Here is a 27,500-nt window from a genome sequence, read left to right as displayed (position 1 = left end):
TCAGCTTTTTCATATTTTCTCTCATAATTGTGCAAGAGGAAATCTTTCTCTCAGCTGTGATGATGGAAAAATGCATGATTCTTGTGGAACAGCGTTCCTAATGACTGCATCGTTTTGTCATGCTGGCAGAAATGCAGAAAGTACAGTTCTTCATCTCTCCATCTCCTGTTTTGTTTTGTTTTTTAAACTCCCTATGCAGAACGCTCTGTGCGACAGCAACTACTTACAGGCTTGCTTGTCAGGGCTGCCACGAGAATTGCCATTACATTCTACTCAGCAACAGAATTGCACTGCTTGTAGAGTTGCTTCTGCAGCATCTTAATGTACGTTCTTTCTTTGTATACACTTCCTTATTATTTAGCCCTGTTTTACATACTCTATCGCCGAGGCTTCCATTTAATCCATTTGCACTCGGCTCCTACATGCTCCCCAAACTGCTCGGCTCCTGCACACTTCCCAAACTGCATGCTCCTCCATGCATCCGAAGCCATATGGCTCATGCACGATCCACAAACCACGTGGCCACTGCACGCACTCCGAACTGCGTTGCTCTTGAACGCACCACAAACCGCTCAGTTCCTGCACACACCCCAAACCTTTTGGCTCTTGCACGCACCTGAACCGCTTGGCTCTCGCACGCACCCGAAACGCTCGGCTCTCGCACGCACCCGAAACGCTCGGCTCTCGCACGCACCCGAAACGCTCGGCTCTCGCACGCACCCGAAACGCTCGGCTCTCGCACGCACCCGAAACGCTCGGCTCTCGCACGCACCCGAAACGCTCGGCTCTCGCACGCACCCGAAACGCTCGGCTCTCGCACGCACCCGAAACGCTCGGCTCTCGCACGCACCCGAAACGCTCGGCTCTCGCACGCACCCGAAACGCTCGGCTCTCGCACGCACCCGAAACGCTCGGCTCTCGCACGCACCCGAAACGCTCGGCTCTCGTACGCACCCGAAACGCTCGGCTCTCGCACGCACCCGAAACGCTCGCCTCTCGCACGCACCCGAACCGCTCGGCTCTCGCACGCACCCGAACCGCTCGGCTCTCGCACGCACCCGAACCGCTCGGCTCTCGCACGCACCCGAACCGCTCGGCTCTCGCACGCACCCGAACCGCTTGGCTCTCGCACGCACCCGAACCGCTCGGCTCTCGCACGCACCCTAACCGCTCGGCTCTCGCACGCACCCGGACGGCATACTCCTGCACGCTTCCCAAACCCCTTGCGTACTGCATGCATCCCAAACCATGTGCTCATGCACGATCCGCAAACCGCACGGCTCCTGTACGCACCCCAAAACGCTCAGCTCCTGCACACTCACCTACCCATTTAGCTCCTGAATTATTGTATTGTTTTAATCATGCTCCATGAAACAGTGGGGCTGTAATCTAAAGAGAAAATATTTAAATGTTTTAAAGTGTGATGTCAATCCAAGTTCCTTGCCACATCATTGTGCATCCTTCCTTTTGGATATTGTTTAAATATTCCATTATCTCCATTGATATTTTTGTGGATTCTTCACCCAAAATCTAAGCTTGTTTTTTCTCGCCATTTCCCACAATTCATTTCTCTATTTTGCATCCCCAAGGCATTTGTTGCATCAGGCGATGACACGACTTGTTCTGGCATCAACAAGCATCTTCTTGATGGGCTTGCACCAGGCCTTTTACAAACTTGTACCTCCATAATGGTGAACTTATCCACTGGCTTATTGTCATCCAGCAACAGCAATTCTTTCACAGCAAATGGCTCCTCTGACTCCAGCAAGCACACAGCTAAGCTCTCTGATCGGGAATTGCTAATTAATCGCATCACTGACTTTATCAGGTGTGACATACATTCAATTTTACCACTTACTAACTCATCAATATTTTGCATTTCTGTTTTTATTGCAGTACCATGTGTTGATGAAAAGGCAAAGTCATATTTTCTAAACATCAGGCAATCTAACCAATTAGATTTAATTTTCAAAAAGTGAAGAAAATTAGGCTGAGGTTGAAGTTTTAAATATGGTCTTTCTCTTTTGTGACTGAGGGTGACATGAATGTAATGAATGTTCATTTGAGATCATGACATCAGAAATGAAAGTGCTCACTTATGTAGTTATGATTGTCATTCACCCTTCTCTGGACTTTCATTTTGTGGCAGCTATGTCACAAACCTAGGAATGCTGGAAAAGCTGTGCAGCTGCTTGCGCGTGGTGCAGACCTCCATTGATGACCAACCTCGCTTGGTCACATTTCTGCAGCATGCTATCCTCTTCACCCATTCCCTGTGCGCCCTGGCACGACTTGTGAATACACGGTCAGCACCACAAATGCTTCACAAGCAGTCACTGATATTTTTTAGATCCTCTTTGAGGATCTCTAAGTCTTACTCACGTTGTTGTTCTTGTGGACTTTTTTGTTTCACAGCCTACAGTTTTCATCGAAAATTCCTGAAACTTGGCGTATATATGTAAAAATACCCTGCGCAGACAGTAACGATGGCCGATTTTGAAAATTCCTCCTAGAAAAAAAAGTTATGACGTCAAAATATCTCCACTAATGGAAATCGCCTAAAAAATTATCTCCGAAACTAGGCAAGCTTTTTGAATTCTGTTTGCGGGAATCGAATAGGGCATTAGCAGAGATGAATTACCACACATATGATACATCACTATGACGTCATATCAATTTTATGACGTCATTCCTATTTTTTGACATTTTTTGTTTCACAACCGAGTTTTCATCGGATCTTCATGAAACTTGCCATGTATATGCAGAAAGCCCACGCGCAGGCAGTACCCATCTCCGTTTTTGGAAATTTTTCCTAGAAAAAAAGTTGACGTCTTAATGTCGCCTCTAATGGAAATCACCTATACCATTATCTCCGAAATTAGGCAAGCTGTTTGAATTTTGTTTGCGGGAATCAAGCCGGGCATTAGCACAGATAATTTATCGCAAACCTGACACATCACAATGACGTCATATTCGTTTTTATGACCTCATCATTAAGAGGACGAGGATCTTAGCTCATTCGAGCTTGTTTATTCTTGTCGATACAAGATGGCGGCTCGTGGGTGAGTGTGGTCAGCACCTTGTGTCCATAGGCAAAAGGCACGATATGAATACAATTGCCCTGCGCACATGAAGCGAAAAGCGGGATTAAGAAATTGGTTCATGTCCGTCCGTCTGCCTGTAAACGTCAGTTTTTGATCAAGGAACAACTTATTTAAATGGAATGTTGTATTTTGAACACTAGAAGCACCCACTCCCTACAGAAGCTGTCAAGGGGGTCATGTGATTATATTTATGCCTATTTTACTCCAAGGGGTCCCAGGATTACACACCCAAAAAATGGTTGCGATCGGTTCAGCCGTTTTTGCGGTACCTAGGAACAGACAGACGGACAGACGGTGAATTATAGTAAGATGAATCGGAAAACAAACCTGCAGTTTAATCAGGTAAGTTTTTAACACTACTTTGTTTCTGAATGTGTTTCTTCTTTTCTGAATGTTTCTGAAAGTTTAACAGTGCTTTTATTTCTGAATGCGTCCCGATCGCACATGCGCAGAGATTAGTGAGATAATATTTTTACTCTGTCTGTCTGGCAGTTAAACAAAATTTAAAAAATCATTTTAAACAGTAAACTTACTGTTTTTAAGGATGTCATAAAGCACACAAACAACAGGCACAAATAACTCGTGGAACACATGTTCGAGAGGGTGGTGTAATAGACAGAGTAAAACAGCAGTAAAACCTCAAATTAATTTATTTATACGCATTTACAATCATTCTTGCATTTGAATTGAATGATATACTTTAAAAGCAGAACGCAAATCACCTTCTTGTTACTTTCAAAACCCTTCCATTTAGTAGTACTTGGACATGTTAAATGAGGTCGTGAATAAGGGTGATGTATAACTGCTTCATTTTTCACTAAACTTCCAGTATTTCTTTTAACGATCTTTCAAATCATTATTTTATTTAAGTTGAAGTATATACTTGAACACTGCATGTGGTAACATGTCAGATGAACTCTCCAGTTTGTTGTCATTACTATTATGATTTATTATTATTATTATTATGACTACTTGTGGGCACTCCCAGAGGGTCGGCCCAGCTTTGGTGGGCAATGTGCTGTTGCACATTCTTTGAAATGCACTTTGGTTTTTGTGATTTTTGAAATAAATTTTATTAATCTCAACATATCATATTCCATTTCATAATTTTGAGAAGGTTCAAATAAAATTATGAAGAATATAAAGGAAAATTATTTGTAATACCGGCTACCACCGAAGGTGGTGCAATTTCCGACATATACCTGTAGAAATATTTATTTATATAAAAAAATATATATTTATTGTTATACATATATTATGTAATATATGTAATATATATTATGTAATATAATATATATTACATATATTATGTAATATATGTACCAGTCAAAAGTTTGGACACACCAATTCATTGAAGGGTTTTTCTTTATTTTTACTATTTTCTACATTGTAGAATAATAATGAAGACATCAAAACTATGAAATAACATATGGAATTATGTAGTAAACAAAAAAGTGTTCAACAAATCAAAATATATTTTGTATTTTAGATTCTTTAAAGTAGCCACCCTTTGCCTTGATGACAGCTTTGCACACTCTTGGAATTCTCTCAACCAGCTTCAAGAGGTAGTCACCTGAATATGTTGATATATTGTCTTCAAAAAGTATTCACACCCCTTGACTTTTGTCACATTTAATTGTGTTGCAGCCTGAATTTAAAATGGATGAAATTTAAGTTGTTTTTTTTTTGTCACCGATCTACACAAAATACTCCAGAATGCCAAAATGAAAACATGTTTTTGGAAATTTTTACAAATTAATTAAAAGTGAAAAGCTGGAATGTCTTGTTTCAATAAATATTCAACTCCTGAGTCAATACTTTGTAGAAGCACCTTTTGCAGCGAATACGGCTTCGGGTCTTCTTGTGTTTGTCTGTATCACCTTACACATCTGGATTTGGGGATTTTCTCCTATTCTTCCTTGCAGATTTGGCCAAGCTCTGCCTCATTGGATGGGGAGCATCGGTGAACAGCAATCTTCAAGTTTTTCCACAGATTCTCAATGAGATTCAAGTCAGCTTTGGCTGGGTCACTCAATGATTTTCATGTTCTTGTTCTGAAGCCATTCCATTGTTGCTATGGCTGTAAGCTTGGGGTCATTGTCCTGGTGGAACGTAAATCTTCGCCGCAGTCTAATGTCTTTTGCACTCTGAAGCAGGTTCACCTCAAGGATTTGCCTGTAATTGGCTCCATTCATTGTTCCCTCTCCTTGTAAGTCTCCCACGCTCTGCCACTGAAAAGCATCCCCATAGCATGATGCTGCCACCACCATGCTTCACGGTTGGGATGGTGATGAGCTGCGCTCGGTTTCCGCCAGGCATAGCACTTTCTATTCAGGCCAAAGAGTTCAATTTTCTTCTCATCAGACAACAGAATATTTTGCCTCATGCTCTGAGTCTTTCGCATGCCTTTTTGCAACCTCTAGGCGTGCTGACATGTGCCTTTTTCTCAGGACTAGCTTCCATCTGGCCACTCTCCAATAAAGCCTCGATTTGTGAAGTGCTGCAGAGGCTGTTGTCCTTCTGGCAAGTTCTCCCATCTCTGCCAAAGCACTCTGTAGTTCCGTCAGTGGTCATTGGGTACTTGGTCACCTCCCTGACCAAGGTCCCTCTGACCCAGTTGCTCAGCTTGGTCGGATGGCCAGCTGTAGGAAGAGTCTGGGTAGTTCCACATTATTTCCATTTCCTAATGATGGCGATCACTGTGCTCTTAGCAACTTTCAACACTAGAAATTATTTTATACCCTTCCCCAGATCTACGCATCATCATAATTCGATATCGGAGTTCTACGAACAGTTCCTTGGACTCCATGATGGAGTTTCTGCTCTGACATGCACTGACAACTGTGGGACCTTATATGGAAAGGTGTGTTTCTTTCTAAATCATGTCAAATTAATTGAATTCATCACAGGTGGACTCCAATCAAGTTGTGGAGACATCTCAAGGATGATCAAATGAAATGGGATGTACCTGAGCTCAATTTGGAATGTCATTGGAAAGGGGTTGAATACAGTACTTATCGATGCAAGACATTTCAGCTTTTCATTTTTACTTAACCTGTAAAAATTTCTAAAAACACGTTTTCACTTTGTCATTATGGGGTGTTTAGCGTAGATTGGTGACAAAAAAATACAATTTAATCCATTTTCAATTTGGGCTGTAACACAACAAAATGTGACAAAAGTTGATGGGTGTGAATACTTTCTGAAGGCACTGTATATATATATATATATATATATATATATATATATATATATATATATATATATATATATATATATATATATATATATATACTTCTGCTCCATTATAGATGGATTATGATTATTAAATGGGAAACAAACTACTGATATTTGGTGATGGGCCAGCAATGAATTCCTGTAAAAAGGTATTTTGCTCCAGAAACCATAATAAATACAGTATATGGAAAAAAAACCCCTGCGATCTGGGGCCCAGAAGATGAAGATGAGTCTAAAGAGGATATCGATATGACATCCGGTAGTGAAAGCCATTTTGAAGCTCTCAGATTGGAGACTTCTCTGACTGGTCCTAAAAAGACAATAGTGAGAGGAAGTTATAACGTAAGAACAATATTACAGACAGGAATAGTAGCCCAAGTAGTATGTTAATTTCAAAAATATTGACGAAGCATTGTAGGAATCTGTGAAAGTAGATAAACGGATAACAGGAAGATTTCTCTCATGGCGGGAGACCGATTTATTGTGGAAGGACGGATGGTGTTCACCAAGCTGGCGTAATGATGATGGCAATCTAAGACCTAAAGTAGAACACCAAAGGAAGTGTTACTATTATGGAAGCCTGTGAAAGAAAGATGCTAGTATGCACGCTTTGCTTCTCAATACAACAAATTGAGTGTCATCCAGTGCTAAGCACCAACAAATAACGCAGAACCACAAACTAATGAGGATTTCTACGAACAACTGCAATCTGTGATTATGATAATTCTGTGACATGATTTTCTCGTTATTTTTGGGACATAGATACAAAAGTTGGAGGGAATAATGGAAGAAAAGTAGAGCTGCATAGGAAGATTAGGTTTTGGAGAGATTAATGAGAATGGCGAGCTTTATACTGATTTTGTGCTTTAAACGAGTTTCTCAGAGCGGGAACTTTGTTTAAACTCAAATTTATACATTTACAGACTTGGATGTCGACAGATGGAATCACGAAAAACCAGAGGAATCACATTGCCATAGTTAGGAAATGGACCTCATCAGTGAAGGGTGCTAGAGCCTGGAAAGTGACCAAATTCTCTTGGTTATGAAGTGAAAGTTGAGTCTATGAAAACAATATAAAAATTGGATGGAAGAAAATCAGCAACTGGAAAGCTTAAGGAAAATGAAATAGCGAGCTCATCTAACTTGAAGGTGAGCAACAGCTTTGAGATATTGCAAGAGGAGGAAGACCCAGGAAGGAGTTTAGAAATGCAATTTGTGATACAGCAGAAGAAATCCTTGGATTATAATTAAATAAATTAATTGAATGGATATCAGATGAATCCTGGAAAATTTTTGATAAACAAAAATATATCAAATTAGAAGGGCACTCTGTGTGGTGTGCATAGCTCCACCAGGATGAACAGTTTGTTTTGAATCCCACTGATAGGCCGAATCTACATCCGGACTTGAACCAAAATCGAATCGGCTTGTTCTTGTCACCTACCCAAATCATCCACCAAGTTTTGTCATCCATCCACAACTTTTTGAAATATCATGCTATACGTACTCTATATCGTTTTTGGATCAATCTCTCAATGGTGAAGAATAAGTTAGAATTTTTTTTTTTTATCCCAGTACCCGGATCCGGATCTGAATCACCAAAATCGAAGCAATTTGGCCTTGTCACACGCCCAACCTGTCCACCAAATTTCATCTAAATCCATCCATAACTTTTTCAGATATACTGCTCACAAACAGACATGGGTGAAAACATAACCAACATCCGCCTTCGATGGCGGAGGTAACGAGAGAATCTCGACATCAAATCAAGAAAAGAAACAGAGGTCAAGACGAGTATACAGCATGATAAAAGAACATTAATAGAAATATAACGTGAAGAAGCAGCATGATAGGATGATATCAAGAAACTCCACTGGATTGCCAAGACTCTGGGAGGAAAACTATACTGGAGAACATCAGCTGCAAAGGCAAAAGAGGACTCTGACAAGCGAAAATGACAGTGTGATGGGCATAACATTTTTGAGGAAATTCTGAACAGAGAAGATCCTGTCAACCCACCCGAATTGAAATGAAACAAGGCATCATCAAGACAGATATTGTCTCATGTACGGCTCCCAGCTGCAATCACAAGCGATTTAAGACAGAAACTGCACACACCAGAACCTAATATCTCAACGATAGCTGGGAAAAAAATAATATTCCACGGATACCATGGGAAAAGGGTCATTGTGAAGTTTTTGATAATCGGAGATCTCAGCATGGGAAAGACGATACGTGTACCAGATTTTCTTGCACAATTACAACGCCACCATCAGGGTCGGCATAAGGCTGACAAATTCAAATATTGCTCATCACCCGATGGGCACTAGTGCATCACACTTCTCGAGCATGTCTGAAGACACACAATTAGGCAAAAAACTTATGTATTCCAATTGATGTATTCCCCTCCAGTTTACAGGGTGGCCATAAAGTCTGGAAACATAGGCGAATATGCATTACAAATGGTTTATTGACATTACATTACAAGACATGATATGTTCAATGTGTTGTCCCTCATGAGAAATGCACAGTTCAATGCGCTGTGCAAAATTGCAATGAATGTGGTTCATTGGTGCAGCATTTTCATCAATCCCTGCACACGCATCCGTGATGCGTTGCCTCACATGATTCGTGTCTGATTTTCACTGAATAAACCTGCGCCTTCAGCAGCTCTTCCGGATGACATGCGTTGAAGTGCTCTGCTATCCGTCGATATGACTATCCCTCGCGTCCACTCAGCAGTATCACCTCAACGCGTTCATCTTTCATCAAGGACATCTTCAAACTGTAACAGAATAACCTAATATTATCTCTGTTTCCAGACTGACTTTATGGCCACCCTGTAGAAGTTTTAATTAACCAAATTGGTCAACATGGGAAAGATGGTCGAAACTAGACACGCACGTGTGGCTTAGTAATAAATATATAATTTAATTGCCACAGGAGACACATGTACGCAGAATCCCGGACATGAAGACGCAACGAATAAGGCAATCTCGGCTCATTAAACAAAACCCACAACAAGTGTGTGTCCACCCACTCTCAGTGGAGCCAGAAAGCAACGTCTGTCCAACCTCAAGATTGAACTTTAAAACTCGTCTCCCTCATTTAAAAACCTGGTGACACCTTGATAAGTCTGTCTCTGGTGTATGCTCCCCTTCCATTCCTTCCCTCACTTCAAATGACACTACAGTTGACTGCTCGTGAGAAGGCCGAATGCCTCATTTCTGTGTTTTCCTCCAAATCTTGTGTCCCTAACCCTCACTCTCTGTAACCAACCTTCCCAGTCATACCCAACTGCTCCTGTACTCTGTATCTTTTGCACCTGAGAAGGTGGAGAAATTTGTGGCAACCCTTGACTCTGATTCTGCACCTGGACTGAATGGCATCAGCTCACATGTCCTAAAAACTGTTCTGTTTTTCTTGCACATTTTCATTGTGCTCTTTTAACCCTTTAATTTGCCCTCGATCATCTTTCATCTGCGTGAAAATCAGCCAACGTCACCGCATTCAATAAAAATGTGCAAAAAAAACGATTCCCTTAAATACAGACCTATTCGCTTACTTACAATCATCAGCAAAGTTATGGAATCCATCATTGCAGTTGATATGAAATCATTCCTTTTCTCCAACAGCCTCATCTCAAATCACCAATTCGGATTCAGACCTGGTCACTCCACCTTGGACAGGCTGCTTCGACTCTCCCAACAATGGATGGAAACCCTCAATGTCAGAAATGAGATCAGGGCTGTCTCTCTAGACATATCTTGTGCGTTTGGTACAGTCTGGCATCCTGCCTTAATCTCTAAACTCTCCGCCTATGACATCCAAGGCCAACTCCACACATGGGTTACTGTGAAAGCTTGAGTGCCCCCAAGGCAGTGTTCTAGGCCCAGTCCTATCCCTATTCTTCAACTATCTCTCTGACTCTGGAATATCCCCTTTATCCATTTGCTGATGACTGCACCCTCTGCTGTGACATCCCTCAATCTTCGGATAGGCAGACATCAACCTCTTCCCTCTCTTCAGACCTTGATGTAATCACAAGCTGGTCAAATACTTTGAATATGTGTCTTAATCCTGACAAATTCCACGCTCACTATCTCCCTCCGAAAGGACTGTCTGGCAAACCCTCATATTTACTTTCTTGAAAATCCTCTTGGGGAAGTTCAGTCATTCAAACTCCTGGGTCTCACGATCATCCATGATCTTTCCTGGGCAAACTACATTTCTAAGTTGGCCTCCAAAGCCAGCCACCTACTGGGCATTCTAGGTCATACAAAGTCCTTCCTTGGCACACCTGAACTGTCAACTTAGAAGACCTTCTGCCGTAGCTTCATGAAGTACTACTCTCCCCTTTTGGCAGGCGACCCTGCCCTCACGCCTTGCTCAGCTTCACACCATGGAAACCAAAGCCTTCAAGATTATTGGAAAATCCTACGATGAAGCTGAGTCTATGGGCCTATCACTTTCCTAAATTGCAGATGCCTCATTTGTCTCTATGTCTTCTACCACTTCCTTGCTGGTCTTGCACCCTCTGCTCTTTCCATGCTTTGCCCCCCCCCCCAATCTTTATGCAGAGTGCGTACAGTTCACCATCAACCCTCTTCTGGTGAAACTACATAAATCCAGGATTACTGCTCACCTCCACTCATTCGTTCCTCTTTTTGCCCACCCGTGGAACCAACATTGTCTTCAATCTTATTCTTCTCTCAAATTGTTCACTCCAGCTGTTCACCACCATCTCAGATCATTCCCCATCCAAAGACATAATCTTTTCTATACCTGTTAGCACACCCCAACCCCTCTCTTTCCATATTTCCAGTTTTTCCTTCCTGAGAGTTTCCTTCTGTATCACATGTATCCTCCCTCACCCCTCATTCCTCCCCACCCATTATTTGTCCAATTTTCCCTCTATTTTGTCCTTTAACCCTGCTGTTTGCATTCCCCACAACCCCCTCCCCTCTCTCTACTGTTCCTTTTGTTCTGTTGTGTCCTGATCTATCTTGTGTTCTTGCTCTTTCACGAACCTGGATTTTGTATTCACAAAAACCCCAAAAACACAAATCGAGCACACACCTGCAGACAACTATGTGAGACAACACCAAACTTGACTTCAGACTAATACAGCCGCTGTTCTTGTGGGAAGTGACACAACTTTCCAGTGCATCCTGGGACACCATACCATCTTTGTGACTCTGCCTTTCTCTCTGCAGTCAGTGGGGGCAATTAAGGAGATATTTCTCCTTCCTCATGGGATGACATCCCTCAGGGTTTTCCGTGCTCTGTCGTCTAAATACTGAATGTCAAGGAAGGAAGTAGCACATACCATATTTAAAGTCTCTGGTGTGACTCGGTCGGGTCAAAATCGGACTACCGACACTCCAGGCTCAGAGCAGACGCTCAAACCATTTTTTCCACCAAGTCTGGTTAGTTCCCAAAATTTAAAGTTTCCTGAAAAACCTCAGCTCTCATGATTGGCAAGAATGACTGGTTTTGTGTTTCAAACTTCTCAAATTGTTCAACACAGGCCCAACCGATGTATTGCTCTTCTTGCAACTGATGAGGAAACTTGGCTTCACCAATGGGGTCCTGAAACCAAATTTGGAATTCTTGAATGGAAACACAAGGGATCACCACCACCAAATAAATTCCATATCCAACCCTTGGCCAGTAAGATCATAGACTCTCCTCCTTGGTGACTATGTGTTATTTCTGTAGGATATCAAACAAATCTTAATGATTGACTATGTGCCTCACAAAACTATCGCAGGATAATTTTGCACTTGTATAATGCGATCATGTGATGAGCAATCAAGGATAGGATAAAGAAGATTGACCAAAGGTGGTGTGCTCCTCTTAAATGATAACCTGCCTGTACACAACTTTGGTATTTCTCAGGCTGCTATTCTTTACTGTGATTTTGAACATCTGGATCATCCTTCGTACACCCCGGGACCTGACCCCTGTCACTCTTACCTGTTTCAACGTCTGAAGAGGCACCAATTTTCCAACGACAAGGAACGGACTGAAGCAACTGAGATATGGCTGAAGTCTCTGTCGGAATACCATTATGTTACCGGGAATAGGAAGTTTGAGTTTCTCACAAAAGCTTGCAGTTAGTTGTTCCTGTGCTTTACCTTCTCTCAACAGTTTTTACCTTTCCCATGCTTTCAGCCTCTCCTGCTCTGCCCCAGGTTGTGTTCTCTCATGCATGAATATGTTTGTTTCTTCTCCTTAATCCCAAGCTTTTCACCTGCTCTCTCATCCTTGAACCTCTTCACCTGACAGGACTGGAATTGCCTTCCTGTGTCCATCCAATCCCTGCTCTTCTCTCAAGCCCTTCAAGACGCTGACTCATTGTCACCTCATGTGTCCCTCAACTCTACACATTTTCTATTGTCATGTACTCTGCCTTTTTTGCTCTCGCATATGTCTCTACCCTATCTGAACACATCTGAATGTTGCGCCCTTCTCCAATGTCTGTGCATCGACCAATCATTCACCTTCTGTTGTCAAGCTCATCCACAAGCCTGAATCTCTATTATATAAGGAAGTGTATGATGACCAGGTGATTTGGTATACCTGTTGGTATTTTTTTTTCACTTTGAGACAGCTTTTTCATTTTTAGATCCTCGTGGAGGATCTCTAAGTCTTACTCACGTTGTTGTTCTTGTGGACTTTTTTGTTTCACAGCCTACAGTTTTCATCGAAACTTCCTGAAACTTGGCGTATACATATAAAAATACCCCGCGCAGACAGTAACCATCTCTGATTTTGAAAATTCCTCCTAGAAAAAAAGTTATGACGTCAAAATATTATCTCCGCAAATGGAAATCGCCTAAAAACATTATCTCCGAAACGAGGCAAGCTTTTTGAATTCTGTTTGCGGGACTCGAACAGGGCATTAGCAGAGATGAATTACCGCACATATGATGCATCACTATGACGTCATATCAATTTTTATGACGTCATTCCTATTTTTTGACATTTTTTGTTTTTTGTTTCATTTGTTTCACAGCCTACAGTTTTCATCAAAACTTCCTGAAACTTGGCGTATATATGTAAAAATAGCCTGCACAGACAGTAACCATCTCCGATTCTGAAAATTCCTCCAAGAAAAAAAGTTATGACGTCAAAATATCTCCGCTAATGGAAATCGCCTAAAAAATTATCTCCGAAACTCGGCAAACTTTTTGAATTCTGTTTGCGGGAATCGAACAGGGCATTAGCAGATATTAATTACCGCACATATGATGCATCACTATGACATCATATAAATTTCTATGACGTCATGCCTATTTTTTGACATTTTTTGTTTCATTTGTTTCACAGCCTACAGTTTTCATCGAAACTTCCTGAAACTTGGCGTATATATGTAAAACTACCCTGCACAGACAGTAACCATCTCCGATTCTGAAAATTCCTCCAAGAAAAAAAGTTATGACGTCAAAATATCTCCGCTAATGGAAATCGCCTAAAAAATTATCTCCAAAACTCAGCAAACTTTTTGAATTCTGTTTGCGGGAATCGAACAGGACATTAGCAGATATTAATTACCGCACATATGATACATCACCATGACGTCATATCAATTTCTATGACGTCATTCCTATTTTTTGACATTTTTTGTTTCACAACCCAGAGTTTTCATCGGATCTTTGTGAAACTTGCCATGCATATTCAGAAAGCCCACGCGCAGGCAGTACCCATCTCCAATTTTGGAAATTCTTCCTAGAAAAAAAAGTTGACGTCATAATATCGCCGCTAATGGAAATCGCCTACACCATTATCTCCGAAACTTGGCAAGTTGTTTGAATTTTGTTTGCGGGAATCAAGCCGGGCATTAGCACAGATAATTTATCGCAAACCTGATACATCACAATGATGTCATATTCGTTTTTATGATGTCATCATTAAGAGGGCGAGGATCTTAGCTCATTCGAGCTTGTTAATAAATATTGTTGCCAACACTTCACAAACTTATTTTCTTTCTGATAGACTTCCTCACATTGTCCACTGCCATTTGTGAGATAAAACATTCTTACTCTAAATATTGCTTTACTGTTCAAATATTTCCTTGTGCCATGCACTCATTTGCAGTAAATTAATGTCAAGTAAAGAAAGCGACTCACCATGTACATCACTTTGATTCCTTTTTTTCTTTCATGGGGCCATTGGCCAGCAGACCTGGGAATGCAAGTGACATTACTGGCCTGGGAGTGGTTCTGCAGAATTCCGAGGCCATCGGTGTGCTGAACCTCCTGTATTGCACGCTCCTGCATGGCCGCACCGCTGGTCCTGATGATCCACCTGCCTTTGCTGAGCCTCCTCTTCAACTTGCACTGCTGGGTATCCGCCTACTCAACAACTTTGCACTTCTAGACCTCGCTGCTTTCCAAGTAGGATCATCGCCTATCAAATGTCTTGACCTTCTCTTATAGGATACCTCTCAGCGTATCAAATATTATGCTCCACATACGCTTTCATTATATTTCTACACACAAGGTTCACAGACTTATTTGTAACCGCATATATACTCTATTCTTGCCATTGATGCAGGCTTAAGTCCTGCAGCATGCAAGCTTACATTTAACATTTTCACAGTAACTGTTACACTTAACAGGTTAACAGCACCATCTGCTACGAAGTTGTGATGTAAAATAAAGTTCACAATTTTCAATAACGTGGAAGCCCAGCCAACCTTAACAAATACTTGTTCTTCGAGGTAGCAGTTTTGTGTTTATTTATTTTTTGAGCATGTTTGGTAAATGATAATTGTCATCAATATCATGAACTTTAAGGGCTTCCAGTTTAAACTTGATATTCACCATCACAAGTGGAGGATTGCCCAAATCAGATCTCGAAAGGAAGCACTCTATAGAATTGGTGTTGTGTTCTTTCTTTTCTATGAGAAAGTGATGAGTTTGGCAGTTTGAGTGTTAGAAAACTGAACATTTGATGTTATGCTCAGGATCAAATACATTTTGGATTGTCGTTCACTGTTTGGCTTTGTCGACCATTGGACATTTGGATGAAATACTCGTTCAAGTCATGCCAAACCCCTTTGACGTTAACAAGATAGAATGATGATACCGAGCATTGTACGAGCCAAACTGAATTTAAATTTTCTGCACAGATGTGTCAAAGTGACTTGGCAGCCATTTTATGAGAACAAACGGTGCTGAATCATTCAAATGACCACTTGCAATTTTGTCTATTGCCCCAGTGGTTGCTTCAATGACTGCCATTTTGGTGCAATTTTCGGCACTTTTTCCTCTTGGGGTGCAATTGATACCACGGCTGGCGCACTACACAGTTTATTTATATTTACTTCTCGTTTCACAAAAGCTCCTCGCTAAATACTCAAGATAATTCTGTTTGTGTTTGACAATACATTTTGGCAATACATGTTTTATAAAATACATGTTTGACAATACATGTTGGCTTTTATAAAACGATACGTTTCATATTTTCGGAATGCAGAAATCCCCACCGATGCATCAGCATTCAAATGGAGGGCAAACGTGCGTTGTACATGACTCAGCTTTTCTGATTTTACTTTTGGCCTTTATTTTTGCATTAAACAAAGGATTTATTCCCGTTATCTTGAATTGGAATGTGGTAGGATAAGGAGATGCAGGGCGTTTTTGGAAGACTGGTGTCACTTGGTTGTTCACAGGATACAGACTCTTTGACTGATATTTGACATGTGAAAATATGGGCAATTTTGCTGCATTTGTCAAAATCGTTGCTGTCACGCGATGCTTGCTAATGACGTGAAAAATACCCAGCTGGCGCCAAGGCGACAGACATTAATATTGGACATGCTGCATTAGAAACCTCAGGGGTTGCCTTCATTCACAGGACTCCATGGGCAACATGGTCGTCCCAGGGTCTTTTGTGTTTTTTTCCCCCATGTAAAATATTGTATGGAAGGATTACATGCTGCCTTCTGCATGTTTTGTAACGATCAACAATACAAATTGACAGCTCTGCTTAAACTTGAAATCAACATGGGATTAACCTTACTTTGTCTGTTTCTTTGTTTTCATTGACTTGACCTTTTCATGAAGAGTCATTGTCGCTCTCCATCAACAGGTGCTTGCTTCTCTTGCTTAAATGTAATGTTTGGCTTGTGGGTTATATACTCTCAATCTCGACCTCCAACCTACACCCTCAACCTCTTCACACCACCCCCCCCCCCCTCCAAGCTCTCTCTCTCTCTCTCTCTGTCTCTCTGTCTCTGTCTCTCTCTCTCTCTCTCTCTCTCTCTCTCTCTCTCTCTGTCTCTGTCTCTGTCTCTGTCTCTGTCTCTCTCTCTGTCTCTCTCTCTCTCTCTCTCTCTCTCTCTCTCTCTCTCTCTCTCTCTCTCTCTCTCTCTCTCTCTCTCTCTCTCTCTCTCTCTCTCTCTCTCTCTCTCTCTCTCTCTCTCTCTCTCTCTCTCTCTCTCTCTCTCTCTCTCTCTCTCTCTCTCTCTCTCTCTCTCCCTCTCTCTTCCACACATCCACTTAAATTTTATTAAACTATTGCGTGACTATAAACTTTGCGGTGAAATGCTATTCGTATCCATTTTGTTACTCATAAGGCCGCGATGTGGCTTTTTCATCACTTTGACCAGGCACAACGTTGAATTAAGCATTTTCTGCAGTTGCATGACCTGCTGTAATTTCCACGTTCTCTTGTGCCCGTCACAGGTCGATTGTATTTGCTTTCTCTTAAAATGCAACTGAATACTTGAGAAATGTCTTTTAAAATGGGAGCGTCAATCAGGCCCCAGAACAGATCTCTTTTTAATGAAGGGCAATAAGGTTGAATATTGTACAGTTATCATCGTCCTTTTCAGATAAGCAGGTGCAGTCTGCCAGACCATTCGTATTCGACAAATATTTATCTTTATGATATTTTTATAATACAACGTGGTGTTCTAAATAATTGTAGAAATGCACACAAGACTTGATGATGAAGACTATTTGAAATTTGTGTAAAATACAGCACAGAGTTGGCCTGTGGTTTGGCCAGATCAGTGGTGAAACAGTAACGTTGCAAGTACTCAAAAGAAATACAAGTACAGGTACATTCAAGGTACACTGCCCCATGCCAAATAAATAAATAACAAACCCTCCAGCACAACATTGCCAGGGTATTTTTGGTGCCCGGCGATGTCGCCGTGCAGCACATGCAGACGGAATTGGGAGGGAGCAGTGTACAATAATTGATTAATTGCAGAATTAAAATAAATAAATAATAATCGTAAAATGATTGATTTCTCAATCAATTGCCGAATAGCGTACCTAAACCACCACGGTTTCACCCGCATCTGTAACTTTTTGAAAATTGAGCAGCTCATCGTAAAATGAATAATTAATCGATTAATTGATTTATCAATAAATCAAACATACCCTTCATAGCCAAATGCAGATGGCCTTGAGGAATAGAAGGTTGCTGAACACACGCTGCAATTCATGTGCACAACTAAACAACTGGTTTATCACTACCTCGATGGAAGTCATGGTTTTTCTCGATCAAAGTTGCACTCGTTTTTCTGGCCATCCTACAGTTCTTGTGCTTTTCCAGGCATCAAAATCACGATCTGACAGTTGAAGGTTAAAGTACACCTTGTGCAGCGTATCTTACTGACATAGTTAAACGTCAAAGGGATGACATGAGAAACGTCTACCTCCCTCTTTCTGGTCTCCTTTCTGCTGCTTCCTTTCTGGTCTTCAATCTACCCCCTCATTTCTGGTCTTCTATCTACCTCCTCCTTTCTGGTCTTCAATCTACCCCCTCCTTTCTGGTCTTATTTCTGCTGCTTCCTTTCTGGTCTTCAATCTACCCCCTCCTCTCTGGGCTTATATACCGAAATACCACCTCCTTTCAGATTCTTCTATGTACCCCAACCTCTCTGGGTTTCTATCTACCTCCTTTCTGGTCTTCTTTCTACCCCCTCATTTCTGGTCTTTTGTCTTCCTCCTCCTTTCTGGTCTTCTATTGACTGCCTCCTCTCTGGTCTTTTATCTACCACCTCCTCTCTGGTCTTTTATCTCCCGCCTCCTCTCTGGTCTTTTATCTCCCGCCTCCTCTCTGATCTTCTATCTACCACCTCCTTCCTAGTCTTGTATCTACATCCTCCTTCCTCATCTTCCACCCCTGCCCTCTGAGTGCTCTGCCCCCCCCACCTTTTCCAAGTTAATGTAGGGGTATGTGGTCTGTAGGAGCCCTCTCAAAATCGAGACTCACTGCTCACCTCCACTCATTTGTTCCTCTGTTTTTTTTTTTTCAACCTGTGGAATCAACTTCCTCAGTCTCTTCCATCTCATTTTTCCCTCCACGGCTTCAAGGCAGCTGTTTACCACTGTCTCAGGTCGTTCGCCATCTGCAATCATGATCTTCTCTATCCCCATTAACCCTTCCCAAGTCCACCTCTTTCCAGCTTTCATTCCTTTCTTCTGCGATCCTTCCCCTTCTGTGAATTGAGAATTTGTGGTTTTATCCACATTGTTCTTCCTGTGTGTCCTCCCCTAGCCCTCATTCTTTCCCATATACCTTATTTCTCAAAGTCTCCCTCTCTTTTATCCCTCATCCCTGTGTTGGTGCCCCCCCAACCCCCACCCTCTATCTTTCTTCTGTTCTTTTTGTTTTGTTACGTCATGATCTGTTCTGTGTTCTCGCTACTTCACGAGCATGACACTATATACAAAAAAAACTGATGACGATTCATTGGAACAAATCCTCGATTCCAGTCTGGATTTCTTGTAGAGCATTCTTGAAACATTTGTGCCTCAACAGGGATGGAGGACCGAACATATATGTGAGACCAAGGGAATTTGTACATTTTCATGTTCGGTAACAATGATGAAATTGGATAACCAAGGATCTTGAAGTACAAAGAAAGACCTTCCAACGTAATTGGTTACCTCGAAATGTTGTTACACGTCGGTGGTTATTTTCACTTGGTTTCAAAGAAGTCCGTCTTGCCGACATTTTCAGGCAGATGTTATTTCCATCCTTCATTAGTGCAGGTGTCATAATAATTTTCGGGGTATCGAGGCTCATTTGATCTGAGAGGAGGATGTAGGTTAGCCAAGTGTAGTCCTATTGTGCCTTTATTAAACCAACGAGAGAGACCAAGATGCATTGCACATTTGGTTAAACACGGAGGAGTTTGATTACCGTGTATGACCTCACGTCTGATGGAGACATTTGAAGTCACTGTAGCTGTGAGCCATTTAATTAGCTCTTGAAAGTGTTCAGACCATCAGGATACAGCTGCACCCCTTGCAGAGTCGCTTCGTTCTGAATGTTTTATCGTCCTAGCTTCGTTATGTCGTATGATTAATACGAATCAGATGAATGGTGCAACATTTTTGTCTCGTTAAAAGTATTCATGAAACGTTTGAAAGTCAGGTGAGGCCAGCCCCTCACCACAGGCACAACAGGAAAGAACTTGCATTGAAAACACGACGAGAGAGAAATTAAATGGACGTATCAGAAGTTATTACGAGCACCCTTTTGTGATTTGTGTGGCCTTGCTGTTTCACCGTTGTTCTCGGGGATAATGCTGATAAATGATGCTGTGGGCTCGTGTAATGTTGTCGGTGAGTGACGTTGTGTGCTCGTGTCACTCTACCGGTGAACGATGCTGTATGCTCATGTCGTGCTACTGCTGAGTAATGCTCTACGCTAGTGCCACGTTGCTGGTGAGTGATCTGGTGTGCTCGGGCCCACATGTTGATCCGTGATGGCGTGTGCTCATGCCAGGCAGTAGTTGGTGCGGAGGGCCTGTCGCTGGCATTTCGTCACATTGCAAGCTCCCTCCTCTGGCACTGCTCCCAGCAATCCAACAACCCATTGTTGCACGAGATAATCATTTGCGTTGGATACTTCACCATCACGCACCCCGATAACCAGGTACGTGCACGAGAATGTTCGTCCGTGCATCCCTCAGAAAATGCCATGAGCTTAATTTCTCTGTGCAGAGATCCCTGACCGTGAAGATTCGTGTGTGCGTTTGCTGTCAACGGTCATTTAAGTGCTGCTTTGCTGTTGCAGCAGATATGTCAGCAATATCAACCACAGCTCAAATAGCATGGTTTGCATTTGAAGAATGCAGTGGATCACTCGGAAAGGGAGTGCTGTGCAAAGCCAGCTACGAATTGCTTAAACATATAATGTTGCCATGGCCGACATGCAACGTATGGGTACAAATAACATCGATATTTCATCTTCGAGCTTCCTAATGAGCCTTATTATATGATAACAGTGATTCCTTGGTAACAAAACGAAAGGAGTTCTTTGTGGCACACGTCCTTAGAAGATCAGACAAAATAATTCGATTTGTGATGTCAGCATTGAAAGACAACAGCGAGTCTTGAAATCTGGTTTCAGCGAATCACCCATTTAGCTGCTCCGTTGCTTTGGCCACCCAGTCCATCTGAATGCTCACCCACTAAAGTGGCAGCTGCATTTCCATATTTTATTGGCAAATTAAATTAAAGCGTCATGGTGCTTTAGGGGCCGCTTGTGGCAATCAATTGTGAGGGCTTTTCCCCTCCCTGCGCACAAGGCCACACAGACTGAACGATGGGCCTTTGTGTCTTTCTAGTGGCACTTTGGCGTGATTAGCAAAATATTTCCATTGGATGAATTGAAGGGGCGGCTGATTTACGGCTCGCATCTGGTGGGCACTTCGGCTACCACCTCAGAAGGCCCACCGTGAGATGATTTTGGGCCGTGCTATAAAAGCAGTTTCCTTTGCTTTCTGACAAAGCTTTGCTGAGGTCATGTAAATGGATTTTCCATTGTCTGTTTTTGTTTTGCCGTGGCCTTTTCCTTCTTACCCGACGTATCGAACATCATCACCTTTTCTTTTTCACCCTCCGTTGCCACGCAAGTTTGTGGTGCCTAAATGTAGTTGACTCTTGGCTTCAGTGAGTTGACAATTAAGCCAAGCTTCAGTGGGTCTCGGTGTGGCTTTGTACACGATGCAATGGGTTCTGGACGAGTTCGACATTTTTTGCTTTTGTTTGTTTTTCTCTTCTTCTTAGACATGAAGCTTCTGATTATCCTGTTTAGAGTGTCTTGTACTTCTTAATGGAGCCATTCTGCTGTCTTTTGGCACTCTTGTTTTGCTATTTGCTCACCGCACATCAACTTGGTCTTTCATTGCAATCGACAGTACCTCGTTTCCTTAACCTGTTCATGATAATAGGATTTGTAAAATGCTTCTGTTAGTTCAGTTTTGTTGATTCTGCCTTTTAGCAGAATTTTATTTTGACCTCGAGATGCTTCCCTCTTAATGTGTAGCCTCTCTCTGTGGAACAGCTTTTGTTTTTCTACCTTTCGGTGCCTGTTGCCCCTTGCAGCCGCCCTTCGGTCGGCGTCTCGTGCAGCCTCCGTGCACTCGTGTAAGCTAAAACAAGGCGCTTAAACAAACAATCAGATGGACGGCTCGACAGATGGAGAGCCCATAATAGAAGCGTAGCCACCAGGCTAAAAGGCCACTTTGCTGGGTCTGCACCCACGGTTGGCCGGGCACGTCCCATGCCAGCCTGGCTAGCTGCCACGTCTTGTGCTTGCTCCACGGCCTCTCGTGCCTGCGGCTACAAGCTCAGCACTTTGCTGACGCGTTCAGTGACTGACCTCTCGACCAGCTCAGCATTTCCCCTGCACCGACCGTCCGGTGAATGTCCTTGCAGCTCGCCGTGCCGCACCAAGTAAAACCAAATCCACCTTGCACTGATCCAATGAAACTTTGACACCGCTTCACCAAGATGCTTATGGCAGAAACGAGGAATTTGATGTCTCCCTTTTTTTCGTTAAATTATTCGATTCCCCCTTTTACATTCTAACGTGAGGTGCTTCTGAGAAAGCCAACAAACTGCCAACCTACTTCCTCCTGGTTTTTATTTTATTGTCTTTGTGATGAACTTGGAATTGCCAAACTCTATTGTGAGGGGTGGGGGAGGGGGGGTGAGTTGGGGGGTGGGGATTACATACCTGTTTCTTATGATGCAACAATCAAATTCATTAAATTTTGTTTGCCTTGGCAGGGTCTATTTAAGAACTTAGAATGTATTTGAACTCCACAAAGTACAGATATTTAACGTTGAGAAGACCGATGCTAAAGAACAAAAGGGTGATGAACAAGCAAAATAAAGAGAGAGGATGTGCCAAAGAGACTCATAAAATAGCAAATGATACAAGTCTAGACTGTCGTACCCTGATAGCCATCCGGTACAGACTATGAATCTACCTGCACTCTCAGATTTGTCACAGAAACCACTCAAAATAGTATTTCTTTCTTTACCGTGATTGAGCATTCAAATGCTGGGAATATCACAAAGCTTTTATAACGCCACTCGGTTCGTTCTTGGTTTGTGACGGTGTTTGAAAGAAAACAGTGATCTCAAACCAACCTGTTGTTGTTTTAACAGGTATGCATGCTTTGAAGGGCTTTGCATTTCTAATGCATGTCTTTCACAAGATCAGGTGCTGTGAATTGCTAGTGTCCCGACCGAACCTGTCCTGCATGTTAAAAGGATTGAAAAGTGAAATGCTACGTCTAACCTGCTGGATACAGCACTCTCCGCCGAGTCGAGCAGAGTGCAAAACCACCTGTATCCTTTCAGCTTGACTGAAAAATACTGGGTCTTTGCTTATAAATAAATAGATGTACCCAGCCTCATGCTTCAAGACAAAGTGTGTCATAATGACAATCGCCATTGGCTTCTTCCTCTGCAGCCGAAAGGAAACGTTCTGCAGGATGAGCACCGCTCCTTTACATTTGCCAACAGCTCTGTGTCAGGTTCTTCTTTTGATCAAGAAAGGCTTGCATGCCGAAGTTGTTCTCATCAAAGGAAGAATAAACCGTAACACTGTAGCAAAATACAGCAGCAGCGCTCTAAAGTTAAGAGTGAGCTCGCTTGTCGATAGTATTGTTTGCTTTCTCACATTACGGTGGGAGGACCTGCTCTGATTGGAGGAAGAAGCACTGCTCTCTGCTATGGGTTGCTGCCCCAACATCACATCTGTCACTCCTGGATTCTGTGGAATGTAAAGCTCTCAAAATTATTTGAAACTCCTGTGATAAGGCCGCAGCGCAAGGTCTGTTGTTGTCACAATTACAGGGGGTTGGTGGTTTCCATTGTCCACCGTATATTCTCCGATATCGCTCTCTCTGCTCTCTGTCCTCTGACCCTGCATGTGTACACGTTCTTCCAGTAATTCCCTTCTGGATAAATTTCCAAAATCCAGGCTGACTGCACACTTCAACTCTGTTATTCCTCGCTTCTCCCATCTATGGAACCATCATTCAGAAACTGTTCTGTCTTACTCTTCCCTCCAGGACTTCGAGCATGCAGTGCACCCACATCTCTTCTCATCCTCAATTCCGTCCCATGATCTTTATTACCCCCATTAACCTTTCCTAAACCAACCATCTTCCTTGATAATTTCAGTGTTTCCTCCCCTCCTCTCTCTCCTCTTTTTTTTGTTTTTTGTTCGTTCATTCCCTTTATGTTTGTCCCAATGTTAGTTTTACCTTGCTCTTCGACGAGCCTTGCTCCTGGAAAGAAAAAAAGTGAGACTACAGTGCGATACATTTATTGTAGTCCAACTTCTGTTGTCTGAAAGAAGAAGCAGTCGAAATGGTGAAGTATTTAGGTATGTGCTGTAATGCAGGAAAGAGTTTTTTTTTTAGTGGTTCTTGATTTTGGCAGTTTCACGAGGAGGCGGTTACTGGAGGATCACGTGCGTCCTGCAGATGCCTCGAGAGGACAAAGCATGGAGAGGGCAGAGGGTTTAAGACCAGTGTGACCACTCCTTGGCTTTTTTCACAAGATCTTGGCTATTCGTCGTTCACCTTGACGTCTTGGTTTTCTATAGGTTTTCTTGGCGTATATGTTTTCTATTATCATCGCTTTACCGAAACCTTGTGAATTCTTGGCTTTTTTCATTGGCATTTATGAAAATGAGGAGTGGTCACACTGTGCAAGACTAGAAAGGAGGCAGAAGAAGATGGACAGAACACAAACCTGTCGGCGATGATGAAGTGATAGGCCCGTCGACTCGTCTTCATCACGAGAGAGTCCAATGATCTTTAAGGCCTTAGTTTCCATTGTGTCAAGCTGAGCAAGGTGTGAGGCAGGGGAGCCATCCCAGAGGGGAGAGCAGGACTCCATCAAGCTGTGTATGAAAGCCTTGTAGGTGGATAGGAGCTCAGGTGTACCAAGGAAGGACTTTGCATGACAGAAGATGCCCAGTCAGCATCAGGGTTTGGTGGCCAACTGTGAAATGTGGCTTGCCCAAGAAAGATCATGGCTGATGGTGAGGCTCAATTAGAGATGTTGTTTTTTTTAATTCGTAAAGATGGTTTGGATCCACTGATAAGAAACTCTTTGTCGGAATTATTGGCAGAATCAATCTTTGGATTCTATTTCATTTGTTTCAAGGAACCAGCAAATATTACAGGAGTATATCGGATTTGTAGTGGAGTGGTTAAAGCTTTGTTGTTGTATTCCTCTTGCCGTGGATTTAATCGCTGTGCCTACTTTAGGCAGAAATATCCACATCCTCAGTGGTCAATTCTGTACAATTGGTTTTGAGGTGCTGAAATGTTCACAACCTGTCATAAGCACCCCCCTGTTGTTTCAGGATCGAACCTGATTTCAGGATCCAGTTTTCCAGGATCTAACCCTCACCCTAACAGTAACAGCCTTATCAGTAGTGCTGGTATCTACCACCACTACTTTTTTTATGGAGAAGAACCAGGAGAAACGGTGAAATGTAAACCTTTGGACAGTAGGGAGCATTATGCTCGATTTCTTCGTGCCTGCTGTTGAGTGCGATTAATGTAATCCTTACACGACTCAAACAGCTATTTCTTGCAGATGTAAAAGTTTTAAAAAACAGAACTTGTGCTTGTGCATTTGACTGTAATGAACAGCTGGGTGGTTTTGTCAGTGGCTGCTCAAGAGAAATAGCAAGAAAGGGGTTTACAAAAAGACGAGGAAAGATAAACACTTGAGGAAAATGACAGCAAAGATTGTTTCATCATCATCATCGTTTTAAGGTCACTTACGCATTCCATACAGAAGTGGGTGGGAAGGCAATTGAGTAGGGGGATGGGGTTAAGAAAAGAAAGCTTCCAACATGATATGTCCACTTTTCAGATCTGGAAACACTGTACAAAGGCTTCCTGCCCGTGCACAGCAGCACGGTTTGCCGTGTCGTCATTGAAGTGCGACGAAGCACTCGCTGTACAAAACCTGTCACACTTCATTGCAGACACGTCTTGAAACGGCAAACCCTGTGTGGCTGTGTGCGTGCCTGCGAGCTTCATAATGAGAAGAAGGAAAGATGGGGTATGGTAATGAGGGAAGGTGGTGGAGAAAATAGAAAAGAGATTTAGAAGCAGACATAGGAGTAAGAGGGAGGGGATGAAAGAATGATGTATGAAGCAGACCACGAAGGAGGTGACAGGGTTGATGAGGGGGAAGGAGGGTAGGGGAGGGGGTCAAAGCTCTCGCCCCAATTAATTATTTTGTCTTTTAATCACACATGCACAATTCATCGTTGATGCATTTTTATTCAGGAAAGAGCAGTTTAAATAATGTAGGACTGTTGTGTTAACGTGATAATCTGGAGAATGTATTGCTCGTTTGGAACCCTCAGTTATTTGGTGCGATGTGTTTGTGCATGTGTCATTGATTATAATCTGCGCATCACTTGTTGATTATTTTCCAGGATTTAAAATACATATGCACTACCGGTCAAAGGTTTTATAACACCCCCATTTTTCCAGTTTTTACTGAAATTTAAGCAGTAAATGTTTCAATGTACTCTGAAATTAAAGCATCGAACAAATAAACAATTGCAGATAATAATTTAAAAAATCATGGAATCGTTTTGTTGAACAAAATTTAGTCTCAATTTTTGACTCATCAAAGTAGCCACCTTTTGCAGATATAACAGCCGAACATACTCGTGGCATTCTTTCCACATGGAAATCAAATATTGTTCGGAACGTTCTTCCCAACACTGTTGCAGAAGTTCCCACAAATGTGTTGCACTTGTAGGTTGCTTTGCTTTCACCCTTCTGCCCAGTTCATCCCAAACCAGCTCGATGGGGTTTATGTATGGAGACTGTGCTGGCCATTCCATGATTTGAAGCCGACCGTCTTGTTCTTTTCTTCCAAGGTAGTTCTGACATAGCCCAGAGGTATGTTTTGGGTCGTTATCTTGCTGTAGGATGAACCCCTGACCAACTTGGCGTAGACCAGAGGGTATTGCATGGCGCTGCAAAATGCTGGAGTAGCCCTTTTGGTTCAAGGTGCCAGTCACTCTGTGCAAGTCGCCGACTCTGGATCCAGCAAAAGAACCCCAGACCATCACGCTTCCTCCTCCATGTTTGACAGTTAGTGTCACACACTGAGGAACCATCCTTTGCCTACTCGATGGCATACAAAAACTCTGCATGATGAACCGAAGATTTCAAATTTTGATTCATCAGTCCATTAGACCTTCTTCCAGTTTTCAGTAGTCCACTAGTGGTGCTTCATGGCCCAGGCAAGCCTCTTTTTCTTATTTTGCCATCTTAGCAATGGCTTTCTTACTGCCACTCGACCCGTCAAACCTGCAGCTCGAAGTCTTCTCTTCACAGTTGAAACTGAGACTTCCTTACTTCGACCAATGTTAAGCTGTGCTTGAAGCGGCTGTCCTGTGAGTCGCCTATCACGCAAACTGTTGACTCTCAGAAACTTGTCTTCTGATTGTGTTGTGGCTTTGGGTCTGCCAGACCTCTTCCTGTCAGAGTTTCGTCCAGTTTCCAAGTGCCTTTTGATGGTGTAGAAAACTGTACTCACTGATACCTTGGCTTCTTTGCAATTTCTCCAAAGGAAAGACCTCCACTTTTAATAGTTATCTTGGTCTGTCTGTCTTCCTTTGTTAATTGTCTTTTTCTCGCCATTATGATAGCAACATACTACTTCCTGCAGTGCAATATTGTCCAAATAATGCTTCAGAGGGTGGAGCAACACAGTCTGTTCCAACACTGCTTTTATACAGACAGAGGGTTTGTAACTAATCAACAAAAGTTGGGACACCTGTAGGAATTGTTTGCATCAACTTTCAAAGCTTAATTTACTTCCATTGCTGCAG

General features: G+C 42.5%; 1 protein-coding gene across 12 annotated transcripts in view; it reads left to right on the top strand.

Moving 5' to 3' along the window:
* The window catches only part of SCAPER (S-phase cyclin A associated protein in the ER), a 631,592-nt gene that overhangs the window by 481,426 nt on the left and 122,666 nt on the right, over positions 1–27,500 (top strand). For 10 of the 12 annotated variants that reach the window (XM_085896255.1, XM_085896250.1, XM_085896251.1 and 7 more), the window contains 5 exons: positions 200–323; positions 1,590–1,828; positions 2,150–2,305; positions 14,530–14,743; positions 20,103–20,252. In XM_085896255.1, coding sequence (XP_085752381.1) covers positions 200–323; positions 1,590–1,828; positions 2,150–2,305; positions 14,530–14,743; positions 20,103–20,252 — 883 coding nt within the window. The remainder of the gene's footprint in view (positions 1–199; positions 324–1,589; positions 1,829–2,149; positions 2,306–14,529; positions 14,744–20,102; positions 20,253–27,500) is intronic. The other 2 variants (XM_085896256.1, XM_085896259.1) reach the window with 2 other exon arrangements.

The sequence above is a fragment of the Eptatretus burgeri genome, chromosome 9, assembly GCF_056783735.1.
Source record: "Eptatretus burgeri isolate ZD-2024b chromosome 9, Ebu_testis_v1, whole genome shotgun sequence".
Taxonomy (NCBI): Eukaryota; Metazoa; Chordata; class Myxini; order Myxiniformes; family Myxinidae; genus Eptatretus; species Eptatretus burgeri.
The sequence above is the reverse complement of the archived record's forward strand: the minus strand, read 5'-3'. Positions and strand labels throughout refer to the sequence as shown.